Source organism: Aspergillus luchuensis, chromosome 5 (genome assembly GCF_016861625.1).
Source record: "Aspergillus luchuensis IFO 4308 DNA, chromosome 5, nearly complete sequence".
Classification (NCBI taxonomy): domain Eukaryota; kingdom Fungi; phylum Ascomycota; class Eurotiomycetes; order Eurotiales; family Aspergillaceae; genus Aspergillus; species Aspergillus luchuensis.
The window spans coordinates 5,357,553-5,376,251 of NC_054853.1; the positions used below are offsets into that span (position 1 = coordinate 5,357,553).

Consider the following 18,699-nt stretch of genomic DNA (forward strand, 5'->3'; position numbering starts at 1 on the left):
TTGACAAGCCGATATCTGTTGGAAATGTAAAGCTCAGGCGCAGAGGATTGAAAGGAATATCATTAAAAAAAATATAACAAAGTTCTGTCACTGAGAGAGATCTGTCTGATTCCATACCCAGCTCTGGCCAATGAGCGAGTTGTGTAGGGTGTTTAGATCGTGGCTAGCGGGGTCTGCTACTGATGCCGTCAAAGTCGTAGGTTGGAATGCGTTGCCTGGCTCGATGAAGTCGGTCGCTAACGTCTGTTGTCCGGCATCAGCGAAGCTCGAGCTAGTCGTATCCATAGCACGACTGCTTGCATGCGCCATTGTATCGCAATTTTCCCACATTACTGTAGACTTAATTAGTACTCTAGGATCGTGCGGTTTCAGTGCGGCATACTGCTGATCGAGAACATATGACAAACGTGAAACGGCTCATTGATTAGGGCAGGGAAACAGACCTTGTTGTACAGCCTCGAGTGCCCTGTCGATCTCGGGGTAACAGGGTAGAGTAGCAACATCCTGACCAACGTCAGGGTCGACCACGGTGCGCGCTTCTGGGGTATCCTGAGAGACATTCAGGGCACCTTGGTTTCTGGACAGAAGTTGGGTGTTCTCTTGAGTTCCGAATGGTTGATTGAATGAGTCGCTCGCGTGGGGATTCAGCTGATTGGTATCTTGGTACGTCTCGTGGTGATAATCGTTTGTTGAGGTTGGCAAGCTGTTTTTCGGACTGGGACTGTTCATATGAAGAGGTGAGTTATCAAGTAAAGTTTGCATCTCCCGTTTGAATATGAGGCGGAACAGTCCTTCTAGAACCCTGACCGTTTGTGAAGATACAACAGATGATGCCGCAAGTGTCTTTTGTAGAGCTATTGAATTCGCAACACCTCTTTTAGCATCCAAAGATTGTTCGGAGCCCGGGTCAGACAGAGCCACCATGCCCAAAGTGACTCCGGCGGTGAAATTCTGAATGGCGATATACGCTGCTGCATGTGTACTTTGGGCCGCAAGGAGAACCTTAGAATACCGCGGCAATATGCTACAGGTGCGCCTAGCACAATGCTTGCACTGTTCAAAGCTAGTCGGGCGCGCATCGGAGTTGCGCCAACCTGGTGAAAGTGGCAGACAGCGGGTATATCGAACAAACGGACGGTGCAGCACGATCTGGATATTGTCATATGCTAATTGGAGAACCAGTGCCTGCAGCTGAAACAGTTGACAGACCTCAGTTTCGGCACTCGTCAAATGTGATGTGTCCAGGCGGGCATGACGCTCAATCCTTAACTCTACAGGCAGTCCATCGAACCATTCAACCAGTTTCGTGTTGATTTCTGCAGCCTGCATCATCACCGCCTCCAGGTTCGATGCGTTGAGATCATAGATATCGCTAATGATGGGGCCAGCAATTGAATAGAGTCTAAATTTGTGTCGTTGGTAAGTTCCCAAAGTAGACGCCACTTGGGAGTTCGCAGAACGATCGGCAGCTAAGCTCATCAATGGGTGGACTGTTGATATATCATCCATGTCCCGTGGCATGCTCACGGAGCAATGTGCGTCATTGATCAATGATGGCCTGCCATAGGTAATCGATGCAAACCTTTTGGGATATTAGCCAAGAAACATGTTCACCAGACCAGGTTATCGTTACCTCTCGAGAGCATATAAGGCCCACCAAGTCCGCTTGCGGATTTCCAAAACGATATCAGTTGCAGGACCCCAGAGGCTCTCCTTATGAAGTCCCTGGGCCTGGGCACTCCGGATTCCTGCGCCCAATATGGGCATTGCCAAGTTCGGTTTACCGTTGTATAGATGGTAAGTGCTCAGCAGAATGCACAGCTGTACACATTCGACACCCCCGGTGTCTAGCACATCAAAGAATTGCGACCTAATATGACTCAACAGGGTCTCCTGCAAAGAGGTAACGTCGTGTCTGGATATATCAATTCTTGAGATTTGCTCTTCAGAAGCATATCTGGCGCCCAGAGCGAGGACCATCAGAATTAGAACTGCCGTACCTCTCTGCCGAGGGCTGACAGTCTGACTGTCAAGCATTTGGCTATACTCATGTTCAAACGACGGAGCGTGAAATATCAACATAAACCAGTGTACAGACTTCCAATACGACTGGAGCAGAAAGTCACACACCGACCGGGATGGAAGGACTAAACCAGGCAAGTAGGCGGCAAAACTAGTGTTTTCTTCTCGACTCCTATTGCCGGTAATTCGACTGCTCAGAAAAGGACCACCGGGGAGGGCAGAGGTATCACTGTGAGCAGGAGATGGTTCTGCTCCATGATCATGGATGTGAAAGAGCTAGTATTCAGGTTAATGTATATATCCCACAATGTTAGGCTATGTAATGGTAGGTGTGTACCTGATCCGTCAACTCTACCGCAGATGATTGGGCGTACCTGTGCGGTTCCGGTAGTAATCTCGACCCCTCATCAGCTCCTCCATGGAAGTTCGTGCTGAGTCGGGCCACATTTCTTGGAGTATCCGGGCTGCGAAGGCTTGGACTTGATGATCTGGACACACCATGCTGTATGCGACGTGTGTTTCTGCGCCGCTCCTCTGTAGTATTGGCAGATCGTTTAGACTTTCTACAGTTGAATCAGCCTTCCGTATCATTTGGCCTGCGCTAGAAGTATCGGCGAAGAATATCATACCGCAAAGGTGTCGGCGTGGTCTCACATGCAAAGTTGGACCTTACACACAGAGAGCACGGCTTCTCAAAGTCACACTAAACCTTATAAGCAAGAGATGTCTCATTTTTTGGGAGCATCCATTGGGTATTGACCTTCAGCTTCTGTCTACGACATCGATCGCAGGCATATCGACGGCTGCGCGATGGTTTAAACTGGGCATGTCTTGTAGAAATGAGATCCTTATCTTGCATTTCTCGTCGAGAGGCTCCAGGCTCTAAAAGAATATGATCCGGCATAGCGGATAATTTCATGAGGCCCTGCAAGGCGGAATATCTGATGGGTTGTATCCATCCAGATTATTGCCGTCATACCGGAGGTTCAATGTTCCGGATTATTCAGCATCGCGATTGAGGATCAAGTAACCATGAAGGTGTACCATGAGGACACTATCATGAGAGGAAACCACACATTTGAAATGTGTGTTTTATGAATTCGGGATTTTCATTCGTCCATATGCTGCGAACGGATATAAGAGTCTGATCATGTTTGATCACAGTCATGCGTAAAGAAAACCTGTGCTCGATGGTTCCGAGGGGCATACTATCCTTCCAATATTGCTGCAATTTCCTTCATTTTGGACTAGTTGCCTACACATACGTATTACAAGTGTATGTTGCTATAGGAAGAAAAGATAAAAAAAATGTAGACTGATATGTTGATCGTTTCATGAACCTTCGTTGTCTGAACAAATGCGATTCTTTGCCGTGGTCCGGAGGACCACTCGCCTCCACCGGAGTGGGTGTGTCCATGACCAAACCTCAACATTTGTAGCTCTAGTAATTTTGAGAACAAAAGTCTAAACTTGATTCTTTTTAGGTACTGAGGGGTAAGCTGGATGGGTCATGTTACTCGCTCATCTCTTTTCAAGTCTTCCTTGCCTATCCGTGGTGATTCGCTCAACCATCGACAGCAACGCTCACCCTCAGATCCTACCCTCTCCAAGTGCTCATGCCGAATGCTTTGATTAACTCACCAAGAGAGCCCCCGTGCATGCATTAGGAACCAGGTGGCATGGCTATAATGAGCGGGCCAGCCAGCGCCCTCCGAACGGAAAATGCGAGGATGTCACTGCTCTTATTCTCTCAGTCTCGCCTCTGAGTTTTCACAGCGCTACAAAGTCACCCTTCTACGCACCCTTCCGGTGCCTCTTAAATGTGCTTTTAGCGGTTAGAAGGAGCAGAGTGGACTAGCAGTGCTGCGGGACCTCTTTGTTCTAGCGACTCCAAGGAAAGAAAGGACCTACTGCACTTCGATTCAAATCAAGTTCGTTCTTTTCCACCTACCTGCAATATATTTCTACCATCCTAACACACACTGATTCCCTGCTTGTAGGTGGACGTCCGAATACGATGATTGAAACCGAAATGATGGCCATCCCCGGGGGCATCCAGTTTCCGACCTGGCAACAGCCCAGCAATTAAGATGATACTCTAGAGCTCCCAGCCCTCTGTGATTCTATCCCAATTCCGACATTCCCTTGGCGGCCTTGCCAGACCCCAACCTGCCCATCTGGCGGGAGACCAGAAAGCCTGTAGATTGGCCTTGCAGGTGAGGAGAAATCCAACATAATACCTACGTAAGGATACAGACTTAGTAAGAAAAAAGATAAAAGTTCCGGACTGCTGGACTCACAAACTTCCCGTGGTTGAATCCCACACAAGGTTCTTAGCTTGTTCAGGGTAAGGTAAGTGTCCCCAGTTGTCAAGCTTGCTGTTCCGATACGTCAGTCAAAATGAGCGACTAGGAAAGGCATTAGGATGACAAACTTGATACTGTCTTTGAAAGCTTGACGCACTGCATCCCGCTCTTTCCGACTCAACCCCCAGAATGGTGCAGAACCAAAATCATTACCCAGTTGGAGTCCTGGTACCACTGCCCACACAACCCAAATGACGAATCCACCGGGAACAAAGCCAGTATTATCCTGCTTGTCTTCTCTGCTGTCCAGCAGACGGGGGGTGATGGTTGATCCCTTCTGGGCCAAAGTGCGTAGGTACACTAGTTCCGGTGGACTAAAGGATTCTGCTTGCTTGGCTCGTATGATAGAAGGCTCGGCTTCCGTCCCTTCAATGGGGATCTGCTTATAATAACGCATATGACCCTGAACAGGCCCATTCGGTCCACGTGCTTCGCAGATGAGACGAGTACAGGCAAAGGAGGGGTCATGTCTGTCCCGCAGATCGTCCTCGTTAAGCTGGAAGCAGTGCTCATTAGCTTTCTCGTGGACTAACCACTTAGCTTTCATCAGCTGGATGATTGTACCCGGGGCGACCTCGCCTTGAGCAAGCCAGCGCGAAGGCATGATAGTATGAGAAGGAGCAGTGGTCGATGTCGGAGGGACAATAGCCGCGGGTTAGAGGAAAGCTAAAATGGATGAAACCGACTATGTGCGGAGAATACAAACAGATTGAACTACGGATGATGATAGAGGCAAGAGCAGCGGCGACCTCATTCCGGCCAATCAGGTACTAGCTTGGCTTTGGGTCAATTATTAGTCATGTGGGAATGACATCAATATCATTTATCGGTAGCTATTAGACAGTAATCTATTCCTGACGAGGCGGCACAGGTGACGCGTGGGGAGGCGCATCAATAAGGGCCGAGGCCTTGGTCAACCAGACATCGGCAGCCGTGTTGCGCGACGAGTAAGAGTCACGGAAAATGAAGTTCATCGGGAACCCGACATCGAACGAAGATGCACTATCAATCTCATCGAGGTCCTCATCGGAGAGGCTCACGCTCAAAGCCTCCACGTTGGCTTGGAGATGCTCAATCTTGCGTTGACCGATGATGGGAAACACATTAGGTGTCTTGTGCATGACGTAAGCTAGGGCCTGTTTATCATTCTCATTAGTTTGCTTCCATAGCATGATATTGATGGGATTGGTATCTCACAATAGCATGCAAAGTCGTGTTCTTCCTCTTCGCAACCTTCTCCAACGCATCCGAGACCTTGATATCAGTCTCGCTCAATTCGGCGCCGCGTGCGCTGCCAGAGCCGGCGTCACTCTTGCGCGCCTCGGCAGACTTGAATTTGCCTGCCCCAAGCGGTGCCCAGGGCGCAATCGCCATCCCTTGGTCCCTGCACATGGGAATCACCTCTCTCTCGAGGTCTCTGAATCCGGCGTTCCATCTTCCTTGGTACACGGAGAAGGGACGGAGGCCGTGGGCCCGAGCGTAGTCGTTGGCCTTGACGACAACCCAGGCGGGGGTATCGGAGACACCGAGGTAGAGAACCTTGCCCGATGCAACCAGATTGTTGAGTCCGTGCATGACCTCTTCCACGGAGGAAGTAAAGTCCCACCAGTGCAGGTACAGGAGGTCAATGTAGTCAGTCTGAAGCTTCTTGAGACTGTGCTCGACGGAGACCCGCATACTCTTCATGGAGTTGCCGACGAAGTTGGATTGGAGAGGCTCGGTGTCGCGCTTGGCGGTGCGGAAGCCTGTTGTGTATTTGGTTGCGATGCTAGTAAGGTCAGTTCCTCCTTCAAAGTGAAAGGATGGATGTGAAGATACTGCTACATACACCATCTGGTCGCGGTTCCCGCGAGCAGCCATCCACTCTCCGATCCATTTCTCGGATTCTTCGAACTGATAGTTGTTGGCCCTTTAGTGGATATGATCAGCATCTTACAGCGATGTAACTTGTAGTAGTGACATACGTGTCGATGAAGTTGCCTCCGAGTCTGTAAAATTCATCTAGCAGGGCAAAGGTCTGCTCCTTGTTGCATTCTCCCATGAATTCCTTCCTGGAAACCGGCAAAAAACCTGGTTAGTTGACCAGTCACACCAAGATAGCACAGATGTCATACCATGAGTCTCCAAAGTTCATAGCTCCCAGACACAATGGGGAGACTTTAACACCAGCAGAGGGTGCCAATACACGGTGGTAGCCGAGACGGCTCGCGGGCTTGGGGGCGGGGGCGAAGAGAGACATGATGATAGTTGATGAGCGGATAACGACGTTTGTGCTTTCGGTGATGTCTGAGGAAGACTTGGTCTATATATGTCTCCGGGATTGACGGCGATAGACTTAAACTCCGATTACCTCCAGGCCCGAAGTTGTAGGAGGCATGGGGATACGGGTGATTATGACGCGGAGTCTCCACCAGATGCCGCTTTTGGTAAATCGGCGCTTGATGTCATCGGGTATACCATCGAACTCGTATCCCCGATCCATTGACTGTGAACAATGTGTAGTCAATCACATCAACTTGGACTCGCAGTCAGATCAATGCATCTGAGCACCAAGGTAGACGATTCAGTTGACTTTGGGAACACGAAACTCCTTCATGTTCCTCGGGTGTCATCCGATGTGGCATCACACTTGTATCCCCGTTAATTCCGTGAGGGGGAATAAGTGCTGACCGACCCACAGCGGGGAGATCCACTCCTCTAAAACTGCAAGTTGCTGCTGACACTCACTTGTAATTGGCCTCACCAGAAACCTTCAGCAAGGTATGCTATATGGTTGGTGGCATCTCGCCGACCTACTGTGTTACAGGAGGTCCAGCCGTAACCCGAGCGGATGGCGACGGAAGGTAATCATCCAGGGTCCCCTGTTGTCCGGATCGAAAGATCAGCAACAAAGACGCGACATAATTGATGATTGAATCTGCAAATCTCGTGTGAAAGAAAGATTGTAATTACAAGTGTTATTTTGAGATGGTGGAGGTAAGCCCCTGGGCTTACATCTGGGGTAAGATACACACACTACAATCTCGAAGATCCTTCTTTCAGGGCCAGCCAGTGACTGCCAGTTGAGATCCCAGTGCAAGTCGTTTGATAGGAAAGTAAAACGCAGAATATGCACGACCATATCGAGCATTACCGCCACCTCACTGTCAGTCGACTTACTGATGCGGTTTACGTGCTTGTCTCGTTTCGCGTTATTCCCGAGCTGGATGGGAACAAGGATCGAGGGGGTTTCCACTTCGCATTGAGGGTCGGAATCAACTGTACGTGGAGAATTCTTCCCTCTCAATTACCCCAGATGATCGCAGCCCCATGGGGTCTGCCTATCCAGGACATGCGGTCTGACTGGCATCCATCCCCACCAATTGTGGCTTTCCGGTTGAGGAATCACTCGCAGGTGCGACCGGGGGATCGGGTACTATTAGAAAGAGATATACACGGTACGGCTAGAAGTCTACCCGGCTTCACTTGGTCAGGCTGGTGAAATTCCTGGTTCACACCCAAAAACCCCTAACTTATGTGCTGTATTTCTGGATAAGTCCCCTGGCAGTGTTGCCGCATCTTGATCTTCAGGCCTCGCAGTACGCTGCCTCAGGCCGCACACGGCTGCCGCGACCAATTTCTAGCCGGGTTTCGCAGCGCTGCTACTCCTTGACACAATCTCTGAGTCACGAAGTCTATTCGGGTGAAACTGAGTGCCAATCCTTCATTTGAGTATTATTGACCACGTTTAGGCCCGGGCTTGAGTGCTACAATTATCGACCCGACACTGTCCAGTTATGGAAATATATACTGTGGGACATCTCCCACATCTTCGCCCCATAGCCTCTGGTTCCTTGCATCGAACTTGCACCATGTCATGTACGGGATCGACTCAAAATTACCGAGTCCAGTCGGAAAAGACGGCATTACTACTTGGTGTGACCCACTATACTATCGGATTCATCCATTAGATTACAGACTCAGGCTACCAGGCGACAAAGAGACAGTTCCAGGAGCTTCAATAGCCCAACACCTTGGCAACCCGCGGAAACAGTGAAAGCGCATTCTGGTGGTTGATGCGCGCCATCTGGGCATCAGTGAATTCGCCGTTGCCCTGAATGGCAGGGAGCGCGGCCTCGCTCTGTGAAAGGGGAACATACGGGTCTGAGACATTATTAGATTCCTCATCGATTGGACGCAAAACTGCAGGAAAAAGAGGGTGACTCACAATCGGTTCCAGTCAGAATCTGTTCCACCCCAATGAAACTTTGCATGGCAGCGAGTTGAATTGCTGAGGTGGCAGATGCCGTGTCAAAGTAATAACCTGCAAGCTCCGCCAGGGATTTGGTCATATTCAGAGACCCCAGCAACGACATGGACGCCATTCCGGCAATACGGCTGGCCAGATACGGCATGGCGCCCCCGCCGTGGGCGAAGATCATCTTGACATCGGGGTTCTTAGCGCGCTGGCCAGTCAATAACAGGTTCTCCATCGCCCGCACGCTGTCGAATGGGTACTCCGTCAAAGGGGACGGGTAGCCCAAGCTCACGGACTGACATCCTGGAGCCGCCGGATGGACGAACACGGTGGCCTGTCGCTCATTCAAGACCGAAAAGACGGGACCAAGAGACGAATTGCCAAGGTAGGTACCGTTGGCGTTGGTGTACATGCCCACACCAGGGAACTTGAGTGTATCAAGGCAAAACTAACAGATCTATTAGCCAGGATCGTACCACTGGTGGGCAATCAGCCTACCTCCAGTTCGGCTACGGATTCTTTTACATGTGGAAGGGGCAACAGACAAAGCGCCCCCAGTCGAGTCGGATGAGCCTGGGTGTAATTATGCATGGCAAGATTGACGGTGCGGGCGAGCGCATGCGCCTCTTTAGGATCATTGAGGAAGTAGACCCCGGGAGCACTCACGCTAATGGTCGAAAAGTTGATGCCCAAGGTGTCCATCGTGGCCAGGTGTGATTCCAGCGTCCAGTCGGGCACTGGGAAATCGTCAGTATAGAGCGTTCCATTTTTCACAGGATAGCCAGCAGCAATCAGGGCCTCTCTCCAAACCGGAGGAATGACATGAGAGTGAACATCGATCCGGTAGCCTGTGCTGATGTTGTTCGCCCGAAGGTTATGCCCTGCGACCACCCATGCAGACAACACGGTAAGTAACAGAGATCTGATGCCCAGCATGAAGGGCAGAAGTAAAAACAGGGATATGAAAACGAATTTTTGATAAAAGAAAGACCGTCTACGATTTCAGGGGATCTTAAAGGACGGATAGCCCGGAACTCGGTCGAAGTTTAGTTCCCGGATGGAAATTTGTGCCCTACGCTAGGCTGCCAAGTCAACCGGTTGCCGACTATCGAGAAGCCAATCGGCCGCCGGCCTTGTTAGCGGTTTGACACATATTGGACCGGGCGTTAATCGGCTGATCTCGCCAGTGATATCGACCAATGCTTAAACAACGTTGACCGGGTATAGGCATGGGTCCTGCCAAGGCCCTTAGTCGGACATTCCAATCCCGAACCTATCTGTTCAGCTTTTTTGACGGAATACGTTAGTTAAGTAGAGTTAAGTAGCGTTGATTACGGTTCTTTGGGCATTGGCCAAAAAGACGAGTATTATGGTGGTAATGAGCCGTCGGATATCCCTGTCGCCAAGGGCCCTAGGGCATCTTCTACTTGATGTTTAGTGGGATCAGACAGTCATCCCCCTTTTTCGGCCGCGCGCAGTGTGTGCCCAGCGATGAAGTCTCGTTCTCATCTCACGATGAGCCCATTTGTGCTGGGCTCTACGGCCTCAACATGCAGCAAAGCTTTCCAGTACGCTCGGAGGCAAGTGCTTGAATCTTGTGCACGGTGCTCATATTGATTGCCGGCTTAGAGTGAGGACCGTGGGCCCTTGATTGTCATCATCAATGGTACCGTGACCGGTTTCGCAGCGGCCATCGTTGTCCTGCGATTCGTATCCCGAGCTGCGATTGTAAAGCGGCTAGGCTCGGATGACTGGACAATGATGCTCGCCACGGTCACGGCCATTTTGAATGTTGCCATTGCAGGTCTTGGTATGTACATATAGTCCAGATAGCAGTATTGAAACTGATGTCGGATATCCTGCTAGGAGTCAAATTTGGCACAGGGAAACATGATGGCATTCTTCCGGAGACCGATGCGTTACCAGCAGCCAAGGTGCGCCCGCTTGCTCAGATCTATTTCCACCCTTCCCAATGACAGCCTAGATTTTGACCAACGGCGTGATTGCCTGTAGATTCGCTATGTCACTCACATTATATACACCCTCATCACTGGCCTGATCAAGACGTCAATCTGCCTGTTATACCTGCGCCTCTTCCCAAATCTTCGCAACATCACTCTAGGCACTATCGCTTTCATCGTCGCCATGAGCATCGCCATTATTGTTGCCACCATCTTCCAATGCTCTCCGGTGGATGCGGTTTACGATCCGCAAAAATACGACCACTATACGTGCTTCGCATCTATTCCATTTTGGTATACCACTGCTGCCTTATCACTGGTGACGGATCTGTGGATCCTAGCTTTACCAATTCGGACAATTTTAGGTGTGTTTGTTCACTAGAGAGACTGTTGATGGCCTGAGAGGGCCGTACGGCACATACTCACGAGAGTAGGGTTGCAAATTGGGCCAATGAAGCGCACGGTAGTCATCGGGCTATTATCCTTGGGAACATTGTAAGAGTACCACCGGACCGAGTTATAGAACATATGCGACTAACAAGTTGCCCCGAAGTGCCTGCATTGCCAGCATTGTTCGAATGGTGTACATCATCAAGCTTTATGAGAGCACTGATCCAAGCTGGAGCACATTCGGCGTGTCCGTGTCGTCGGGTATCGAAGTGGCTATCTCCATCATTGCCGCCAGTTTGCCGAGCACCAAGCCAGTCATCGATCTGATCTTCCCAAGACTGTTCTCTACCACCGCCAAGTCCCATACCACTAGCGGAAGATTGTATCCCATTCAGGCCTCGGGCCGCAGCCATCGCCAGCATGATGAGATCTCACTTGTGCATTTGACTATGGAATGTGATTCCGGGAAGGATAATTCTACAACCGCACTGTCTCATGCTTAACGCAGTCAGATCGACGCATTTTAATGTTTCAGTCCCCCAAATATCTGACAAAAAAAGACACCAGGCTGTTAGGATAAATATTATAAAAGGAATATAAACTAATACATACGACCACGGGGTGTGGGAAAGAGGGCTTCCCGTCCGTTCAGCCGTTCTTAAGCCACGTATTGCGCTCAATAAATAGTAAATGAGCCTTTCTGCCCTCTGAACCACCATGGCAGTGTTAGGGTGAGTGCTGGTGAGAGGGGTGAGAACTCTATACATCTAATCACCACGGGTGATATGGGCTCACCGAGGGGTAATCAATACTCACCACCTATGAAATACACGATTTTTGTCGGAGACTAAGATAATAGGCATCCAGATGTTAGTAAATAGGCCGTGAGCTCTTGTTACCAAGTCATCATTATCATAGGTTTCTTTCTATCACTTTTCTTTCTATCTTAATCTCCCAGGAGCAACATGTGACTATCACATGACCATGTACACTTACGGCGGGCAATAGTGGCCATAGGGCAAACGATTCTGATGGCTAAGTACGCTCACTGCTGCTCTCACCGCATACTATATTAAGCATATTAGTAGATGATGCTGATTATTTCTCTATATATAATATTTTATATAATAAGAATATCCATTTTTCCTGGCCGCCTAATTCTGCCTGGTACGGTCACTGATAAGAGTGCAGTAACACGTATACCCTCTACAGTGATTCCAGTGGTCCATCCCACGCCCTGCTGCGTAGTAAATTTGTTAGTTTGTTAGTCCTAGCTTTGTCAAGAAGAGAAGTATCGCCCTTCTCGTAAGAGTGCTCGGTATTAATAGCCTGAATGAGTTGTTCGTGCTTTGGACTCTTTGGCACGATATCGTAGAGAAAATCCTTGGGGTGGCTGATAAGCGATGGTGTGACATCTAGTTCAACCGGTATCTCGAATCCTTGGATATCCACAGCATTTTTGATACGAAACGCAGCAAGTGTCTGGGCGATGGTTATGAAGATGCTCGATTCGGTGATGTATCTGCCTGGGCATTTTCTGCGGCCAAACCCAAAAATCACGGCCCTGGGATCTGGTTCATCGCGAGGCTTTAAGAACCGATCTGGATTAAAGACTGCTGGATTTGTGTAGACTTCAGGATCATGGCAAAACCACCATGTTGCAGGCAATAAGTATGTCCCTTTTGGTATGAAATATCCGTTATAGACCATATCCTCCTCTAACACGTGCGGAAACCCCATCGGCACAACCACAGACCATCGATAAACCTCTTTAATTACAGCCTCAAGGTATGGCAGTTTATCGCGATCCTCGAATTGGGGAAGGCTGTTGCACTCGGTCACCATGTCGATCTCTTCTTGTGCTTTTCGCTGGACGTCAGGGAACATAACCATGGCTAAGATAAAGCTTTTTAGCGCTGAGACGGTAGTATCGGAGCCCGCGTAGTATAGAGTCGCTGCCGACCACTTTACAGCTTCCTCTTCTGGCGGACTCAAGGTTGAAACTCCAGTACCAGAACTGCTTCTTTCCTCAAGGATCCGCGAAATGTAAGATGGTCGGGGACTCCCAATTTTCATCTGGTTGCGAACAAACGAGTAGGGGATATCTGCCACTTCCTGGCTGAAGCTATTCCATTGTCGTGCTGTTTCTTTAAATGCAGTGCCTGGGAAACCATCTGGTAGGCACTGTACAGCCGGTATGATATCAATAAGCCAAGCCATGGGCATAAACGCATCCGAGATATTGCGCGTCACGCGCTCCACAAGGTCAACCAAGGGGTCTTCTTCATTGGTCTGGATGCAATACCCATATGTTAATCTGAGGATAGTCGCACCTGTCGCCCTGCAAACTAATATTCTAGCAGGCAAAACTGCTGGCTTGTTTCAATGGTTGTACTTACGTTCTGAGATGTTGCATGAGACCTTTCGGCTTCTCCAAAGATCGGACAAGAAATCGACCAGCTTCTGCTTCCATCATATCATGATATGGCTCGGCGTCAGATTTGGTGCCGAGTTGTCTATTAATAAGTTTGCGCTGACGGCGGTACGTTTCATCGTACTTTCGGACCGCAAGAAGGTTTTCATGGCCACACAGCTTATGTCCAAACTCCATTTTGCGGCCGCGATGAAGTCCTGTTTGATTTCTGCTTGAGTAAATCGAGCGCGGCTTTTCTGTCATGAATAATGACCAGCGTTTGGCCCATCACTGTGACGGAACTAATCCCACCGTAAGTGTCTTTGTGCTTAAGCCAATGCTGAAACTCCGGTTTCCCTTTAGGCGGCAAGTCGAAAATATTTCCGATCAGTGGGAGACCATTGGGACCTGGAGGATATCGTTTCTTAAGGGTGTTTCGAAAGCATAGCCGGTACATGAAAAGCCATGTCAAAGCTATGGTTGCAGAAAACAAAAGTATTACACTCATCGCGTGCGACTTCACGGACTAACTGAAGCGACTCTTGGTAGATTATGATAGACTTCTGACGTTTTTCTTTGATTTCGCCGAATAAATGTATCTGATGAATATGGTGGGGGCGGCAAAGAAAATGAAAAGGAAACAAAGACTCAATGCTGGACCTGAAAGCGCTTCTTGGGCGAGCTTATTTACCTTTTTTTCTTTCATTTTTGGGGAGCCACGGCCTAGCCCAATCGGGCCTGGGGAAAATAGCATTTGCGAGAATTCTGTCCCGAATAAATACGAATTATGCGTGGCAATTATTATAAACACAGCAGGGGTTCAGTTTGGCGGTCTGTGTGATGCATATCATACTATTTTCATTGGTTGCTGAATGATCAGCAAGAGATACCATAGTTGCATTTGGCACCTTAATCTTTCTGGTTGGCTAAACAGCAATACATAACTTGTCACATCTATAGCCCCGTGACTTGATTTAACCAAATGTAGCATAATTCAAATAGAGAATGATGTACGTTTTTATCCCTAAGATAGTGGTATGAATCATCACATACAACCATATATACTAGCAGTAATGATGCCCATCAGTGCGAAACTTATATGGTCCAGGCCAAAATCTAATTTGTTATCTCGCCTTAGTCTCGCCGGTGACGTGTACCAAACTCGCTCCTATAATGGTCAGGGTACTCTGACTGATGGCATGCTCAATTCGGGACCAGTGTCTGGCGTTACTGGTAGCACTTAACCAGTAACCCCCTAAAGAGTCCTTCCTAATAACAAACATAGAATTGTCTAAAGAGACTCCACGAAGGGAAAACTGAACATAAGAATATACTGGTTAGATAGATAGATAGATAGATAGATTGGGTTACCCTAATATAGCGCGGCCAGGGTGCTCTTGCAGGGTACCTGTAGCCTGAGTAAGTCTCTGAGCTGTGAATCTAATATACAGGATCCTATTTCTTCCTATTTCTTTCTTATATTGAACTCTTGTAATTTTATAATATTATTTAAATACTGTAATTTAAATATAAAGTTATTCTTAAGTTTAATCTGATTAATCAGAACGCGTGTAGCTGTTCTCTTGTAGATATTTTATAAATAACTTTTATAAAAATATTCTCTTATAGGATTTACTTAATCTTATTTATATATTATTTCTAGTCTTCTCTGTATATTTTTTTTAATTTCTTATATTATATTTTTTGTCTTTTTTATCTTATATAAGTATTATAATAAGCTTTATTATAAGATTTTAGATCTGTTTACTTCTGTTTTCTGCCCAGTTAAAGGTTCTGTGACTATAGAAATCTGTAAGATCTTATATAGATTAGAGATCTGTAGGATTTTTATATCCTGTTATTTTTTTATAATAATTATAAAAGTCTGTATAACTTTATATATATTTTTATATTTTTGTAATTCTATACTGGGTCCTGTATTTTCTTCTCTATAATTTATTAACTTAATAAGCTTTTATATACATGTGCATATAATCTACAGATAATTTATTTATTATTAGAGTCAGTTATTATTATTAAATATAGAGAACTATAATAGGGAAGTCAGTAGTATAAATTTATAAATATATTCTTTATTTATTATATATTTTTTTAATTTTTGAAATATATTTATATCTAATTCTCTGCTGTTTACGACTTATACCTGCTATTATTAATTATTTTTTTTATATTATATACTTAAGGTGGCTTTAGCAGTAACAGGTATTATAAATACTTTATCTGGAATAAAAAGCTTATTATATATATTATATATCTTTATTTTATTAGTATTTTTCTCAGATTCTATAATATTGATTGGGTATTGTACCAGATTAAGTATTAGAATTTATTATATAAATTATATATAAGTAAAATATAATATATTATTTCTAGTACTACATGATATTATTTATATTAGATAAAATTAATTTTCTAAGCTATATATAGAAATATATTTAATTTAATTTTTTTTATCTGGATTTAAAAGAGAGCATTCTACTAGATTAAAATTAGATTCTTATAAAATTATATTAGTTTTATATTAATCTCCAGAATATACTGCTAGAGGGTCTTACTGTAATCTATATATTATTAATATTAATATTATTATTTTTTATTAATATCTTAATCCAGGTATTAGTAAATAACTGTAAGATCTAGTAATTCAGTATTTATAATATTATAAAACTATTAGTTATATTATCTAGAAATTATTTAATAATATATTTAATTATTTTATTTATATATTTATTACCGGGCACTCTTATATAAGCTAAAATCTAGTAAAAGCTAATATTTTATTTTTATTTATATTATTTAATAATAAAATTAATAATATATTAAATAAGGAATTATCCTGACTGTATATTAAAATTAAAAAAATATTAAAGTATATTCTGATTATTTATATATATTTTAATTATTTTTTAAAAAAGGAGATTTTTCTGTGTTATTTATAAAATTAAAATACTTTTAATTAATTTAATATAAAAAATAGTATTTTTCTAGTTTATTTTCAGGTATATCTGCTAGTTATATTTAATTATATTATTTAAGAAAATAATAATAATTTTAATTTTTTTATAATAATTAGATCTGTTTGTATATAGTTTCAGAATATTATTATATATAATTTTTATAATTATATAACTGATTAAGGCCTGTTTTTTTATAATTTTAATTAATATATAAAAAAAGACTTATTATAATAGAATTATATAAGATAATCTTAATTTAATTTTCTGGATATTAATTTTCTTTTATAAAAATAATTTTTTTTATCTATTTTAAGAAAGTCTGTAATAAAACTTTATTATTATAAATTTTTTTTTAATAATATCTACATATATATTTGATAATATAATTTAAATAATTATTTTTAGTCTAGTTTTACAGAGATATTACTTTATTAATATTATATATAATTCTATATTAAATATATTTTTAGTAACTATTTTAAAGTTTTTTATAATATTGTATTTTATTTTTTATTAAATAATTATAAGTATCTAGACTTACTGGTTATAATAAAATATCTGATTATAAATTTAAGATATATATTAAATTAGAAATATATATAAGATTTATAGAATAATAAAGTTTTTATATAAGATTCTTTTTTTGACTAGTAAGAGATTTTATTTAGATTTTTTTATTAAATTTAGAGTCTGAATGTCCTTAAAGTATTTTTTATTAATTATTATTATATATTTATTAAATTATAAATATTAATCTAGAATAATTCTAAGCAGGTGTATTAACTAGCTTAGTATAATAATTTAATTATTTCTGAAATTAAGATCTAGGTCTATTATATTTATTAAATTAAAATATTTTTAAAAGTTTTAGAAATATAATTAAAAGTATATTAGAATAAATTTTTTCAGAGTAAAGACTGATATGTATATAACTAACTATACTTTATAAATTTTATTATATTATAATATTAGTTATTAATAATTTAATTTTTTATCTAGTTTAGTTATAATTATAATTATATTATTAATATATTTAATATTATTTAATGAGCCGCCTATTATATTTATATTATAAAAAAAATATAGAATTAGAGAGAGTAAGGATTTTTAAAAGATATTTATATTAATTTTAACCTGTAATTATTAATATTTAAATAATTTTAAGATAATATAATAATTTTCCAGAAAGAATTAAATTTATTTAACTAGATTATTCAATATTTTATATTTGCAGAGGTTATAGATTAATTATATATATAAAATATTATTAAATACTCTAGAAATATTAAAAAATAAAATAATTATAATTTTCTCTTATTTCCAGGTAGATTTTATAATCTTAATTATAATATATAGAATTAATTTAATATTTTATTTTTTTTATTATTATAATAATTATCTAGTAGCAGGTGGTATTACTTTATAAAATAATTAAATTAAATAATTATATATACTTTAAGAATCTTACTGAGAATATTAAATAATATAATTAATTAATATAATTTTAATTTAGAATAATTATTTTTACTAGATTTATAGAAAATAATTATTTTAATTTCTTAGAAATAGTTCAGATACTTACCTGTTTTAAGATATATATTAAATAAATATATTAATTAAAAAATAAATGTATTTTTAATTACTTACAGAATCTTATTCAGGATATTATTTAAACTAAATATTTTATTTATTTTAAATTAATTAATTATAATTTTTATTTTTTACTCTACTAGCAGGGGGATATTAAATAAATTAAAATATTTATATTTTTTTATATTTACCAGATTAATAGTAAAAAGTAATAGAAAAAATAATTTTATTAAAATTCTAGTCTTATTATCCAGCTTAAAATACAGGATATTATCTTTAATAATTAAAAATATAAAGATCTAGTAAAATATATAATTTTTAATTTATTTATTAAGATTCTATAGTTTAGATATATTACTGGATATAATAATTTATTTAATTTATTTCTAGAAAATAAATATATAATATTTCTTAATATAGATCCGCGTGTGATTATATTAATATTATATTTCTAATATTATTATTTTAAATACTCTTATTTAATACTTTTATTATTATTTAATAATCTTTTTTTAAATCTGTTTAACAGATATCTGTAATTTTTTATATATAAATATAAATTCTAGCTGTGTACAGGGGTTAGATTAAATTAAAAAAATAAAAATTTTAATTATTTTATTAATTATTTTTACAAGACTTACTATATCCTGATTAAGATTGATATCTGTATTAGAATATTTCTGATTTTATTTAAAAAAAATCTTAGTCAGGATCTATTAAAGTTTTATTTTATTTATAATTT

At 41.9% G+C, this 18,699-nt stretch overlaps 6 protein-coding genes across 6 annotated transcripts; 1 reads left to right on the forward strand and 5 right to left on the reverse strand.

Moving 5' to 3' along the window:
• Positions 1 to 87: 87 nt before the first annotated feature.
• On the reverse strand, positions 88 to 2,941 carry AKAW2_51754A (Zn(II)2Cys6 transcription factor; the record flags this gene model as incomplete). Its single annotated transcript, XM_041691718.1, has 6 exons — positions 88 to 332; positions 444 to 1,582; positions 1,634 to 2,298; positions 2,360 to 2,585; positions 2,652 to 2,725; positions 2,783 to 2,941. 6 exons carry the CDS (start codon positions 2,939 to 2,941, stop codon positions 88 to 90), a joined length of 2,508 nt encoding a protein of 835 aa, XP_041545175.1.
• A 1,472-nt stretch (positions 2,942 to 4,413) lies between these two features.
• Positions 4,414 to 4,992, reverse strand: AKAW2_51755A (uncharacterized protein; the record flags this gene model as incomplete). Its single annotated transcript, XM_041691719.1, has 1 exon — positions 4,414 to 4,992. One exon carries the CDS (start codon positions 4,990 to 4,992, stop codon positions 4,414 to 4,416), a length of 579 nt encoding a protein of 192 aa, XP_041545176.1.
• Positions 4,993 to 5,236: 244 nt separating this feature from the next.
• AKAW2_51756A (aldo/keto reductase) lies at positions 5,237 to 6,627 on the reverse strand (the record flags this gene model as incomplete). The annotated part of the gene is made up of 5 exons (XM_041691720.1): positions 5,237 to 5,524; positions 5,586 to 6,156; positions 6,217 to 6,297; positions 6,353 to 6,439; positions 6,503 to 6,627. 5 exons carry the CDS (start codon positions 6,625 to 6,627, stop codon positions 5,237 to 5,239), a joined length of 1,152 nt encoding a protein of 383 aa, XP_041545177.1.
• Positions 6,628 to 8,385: 1,758 nt separating this feature from the next.
• Positions 8,386 to 9,561, reverse strand: AKAW2_51757A (uncharacterized protein; the record flags this gene model as incomplete). The annotated part of the gene is made up of 3 exons (XM_041691721.1): positions 8,386 to 8,531; positions 8,596 to 9,073; positions 9,124 to 9,561. 3 exons carry the CDS (start codon positions 9,559 to 9,561, stop codon positions 8,386 to 8,388), a joined length of 1,062 nt encoding a protein of 353 aa, XP_041545178.1.
• Positions 9,562 to 10,055: 494 nt separating this feature from the next.
• AKAW2_51758S (uncharacterized protein) lies at positions 10,056 to 11,479 on the forward strand (the record flags this gene model as incomplete). Its single annotated transcript, XM_041691722.1, has 6 exons — positions 10,056 to 10,205; positions 10,255 to 10,435; positions 10,492 to 10,559; positions 10,639 to 10,951; positions 11,021 to 11,081; positions 11,140 to 11,479. 6 exons carry the CDS (start codon positions 10,056 to 10,058, stop codon positions 11,477 to 11,479), a joined length of 1,113 nt encoding a protein of 370 aa, XP_041545179.1.
• A 703-nt stretch (positions 11,480 to 12,182) lies between these two features.
• On the reverse strand, positions 12,183 to 13,587 carry AKAW2_51759A (cytochrome P450; the record flags this gene model as incomplete). Its single annotated transcript, XM_041691724.1, has 2 exons — positions 12,183 to 13,317; positions 13,376 to 13,587. The coding sequence occupies 2 exons, from the start codon at positions 13,585 to 13,587 to the stop codon at positions 12,183 to 12,185; spliced, it is 1,347 nt and encodes a 448-aa protein (XP_041545180.1).
• Between the last annotated feature and the right edge of the window lie 5,112 nt (positions 13,588 to 18,699).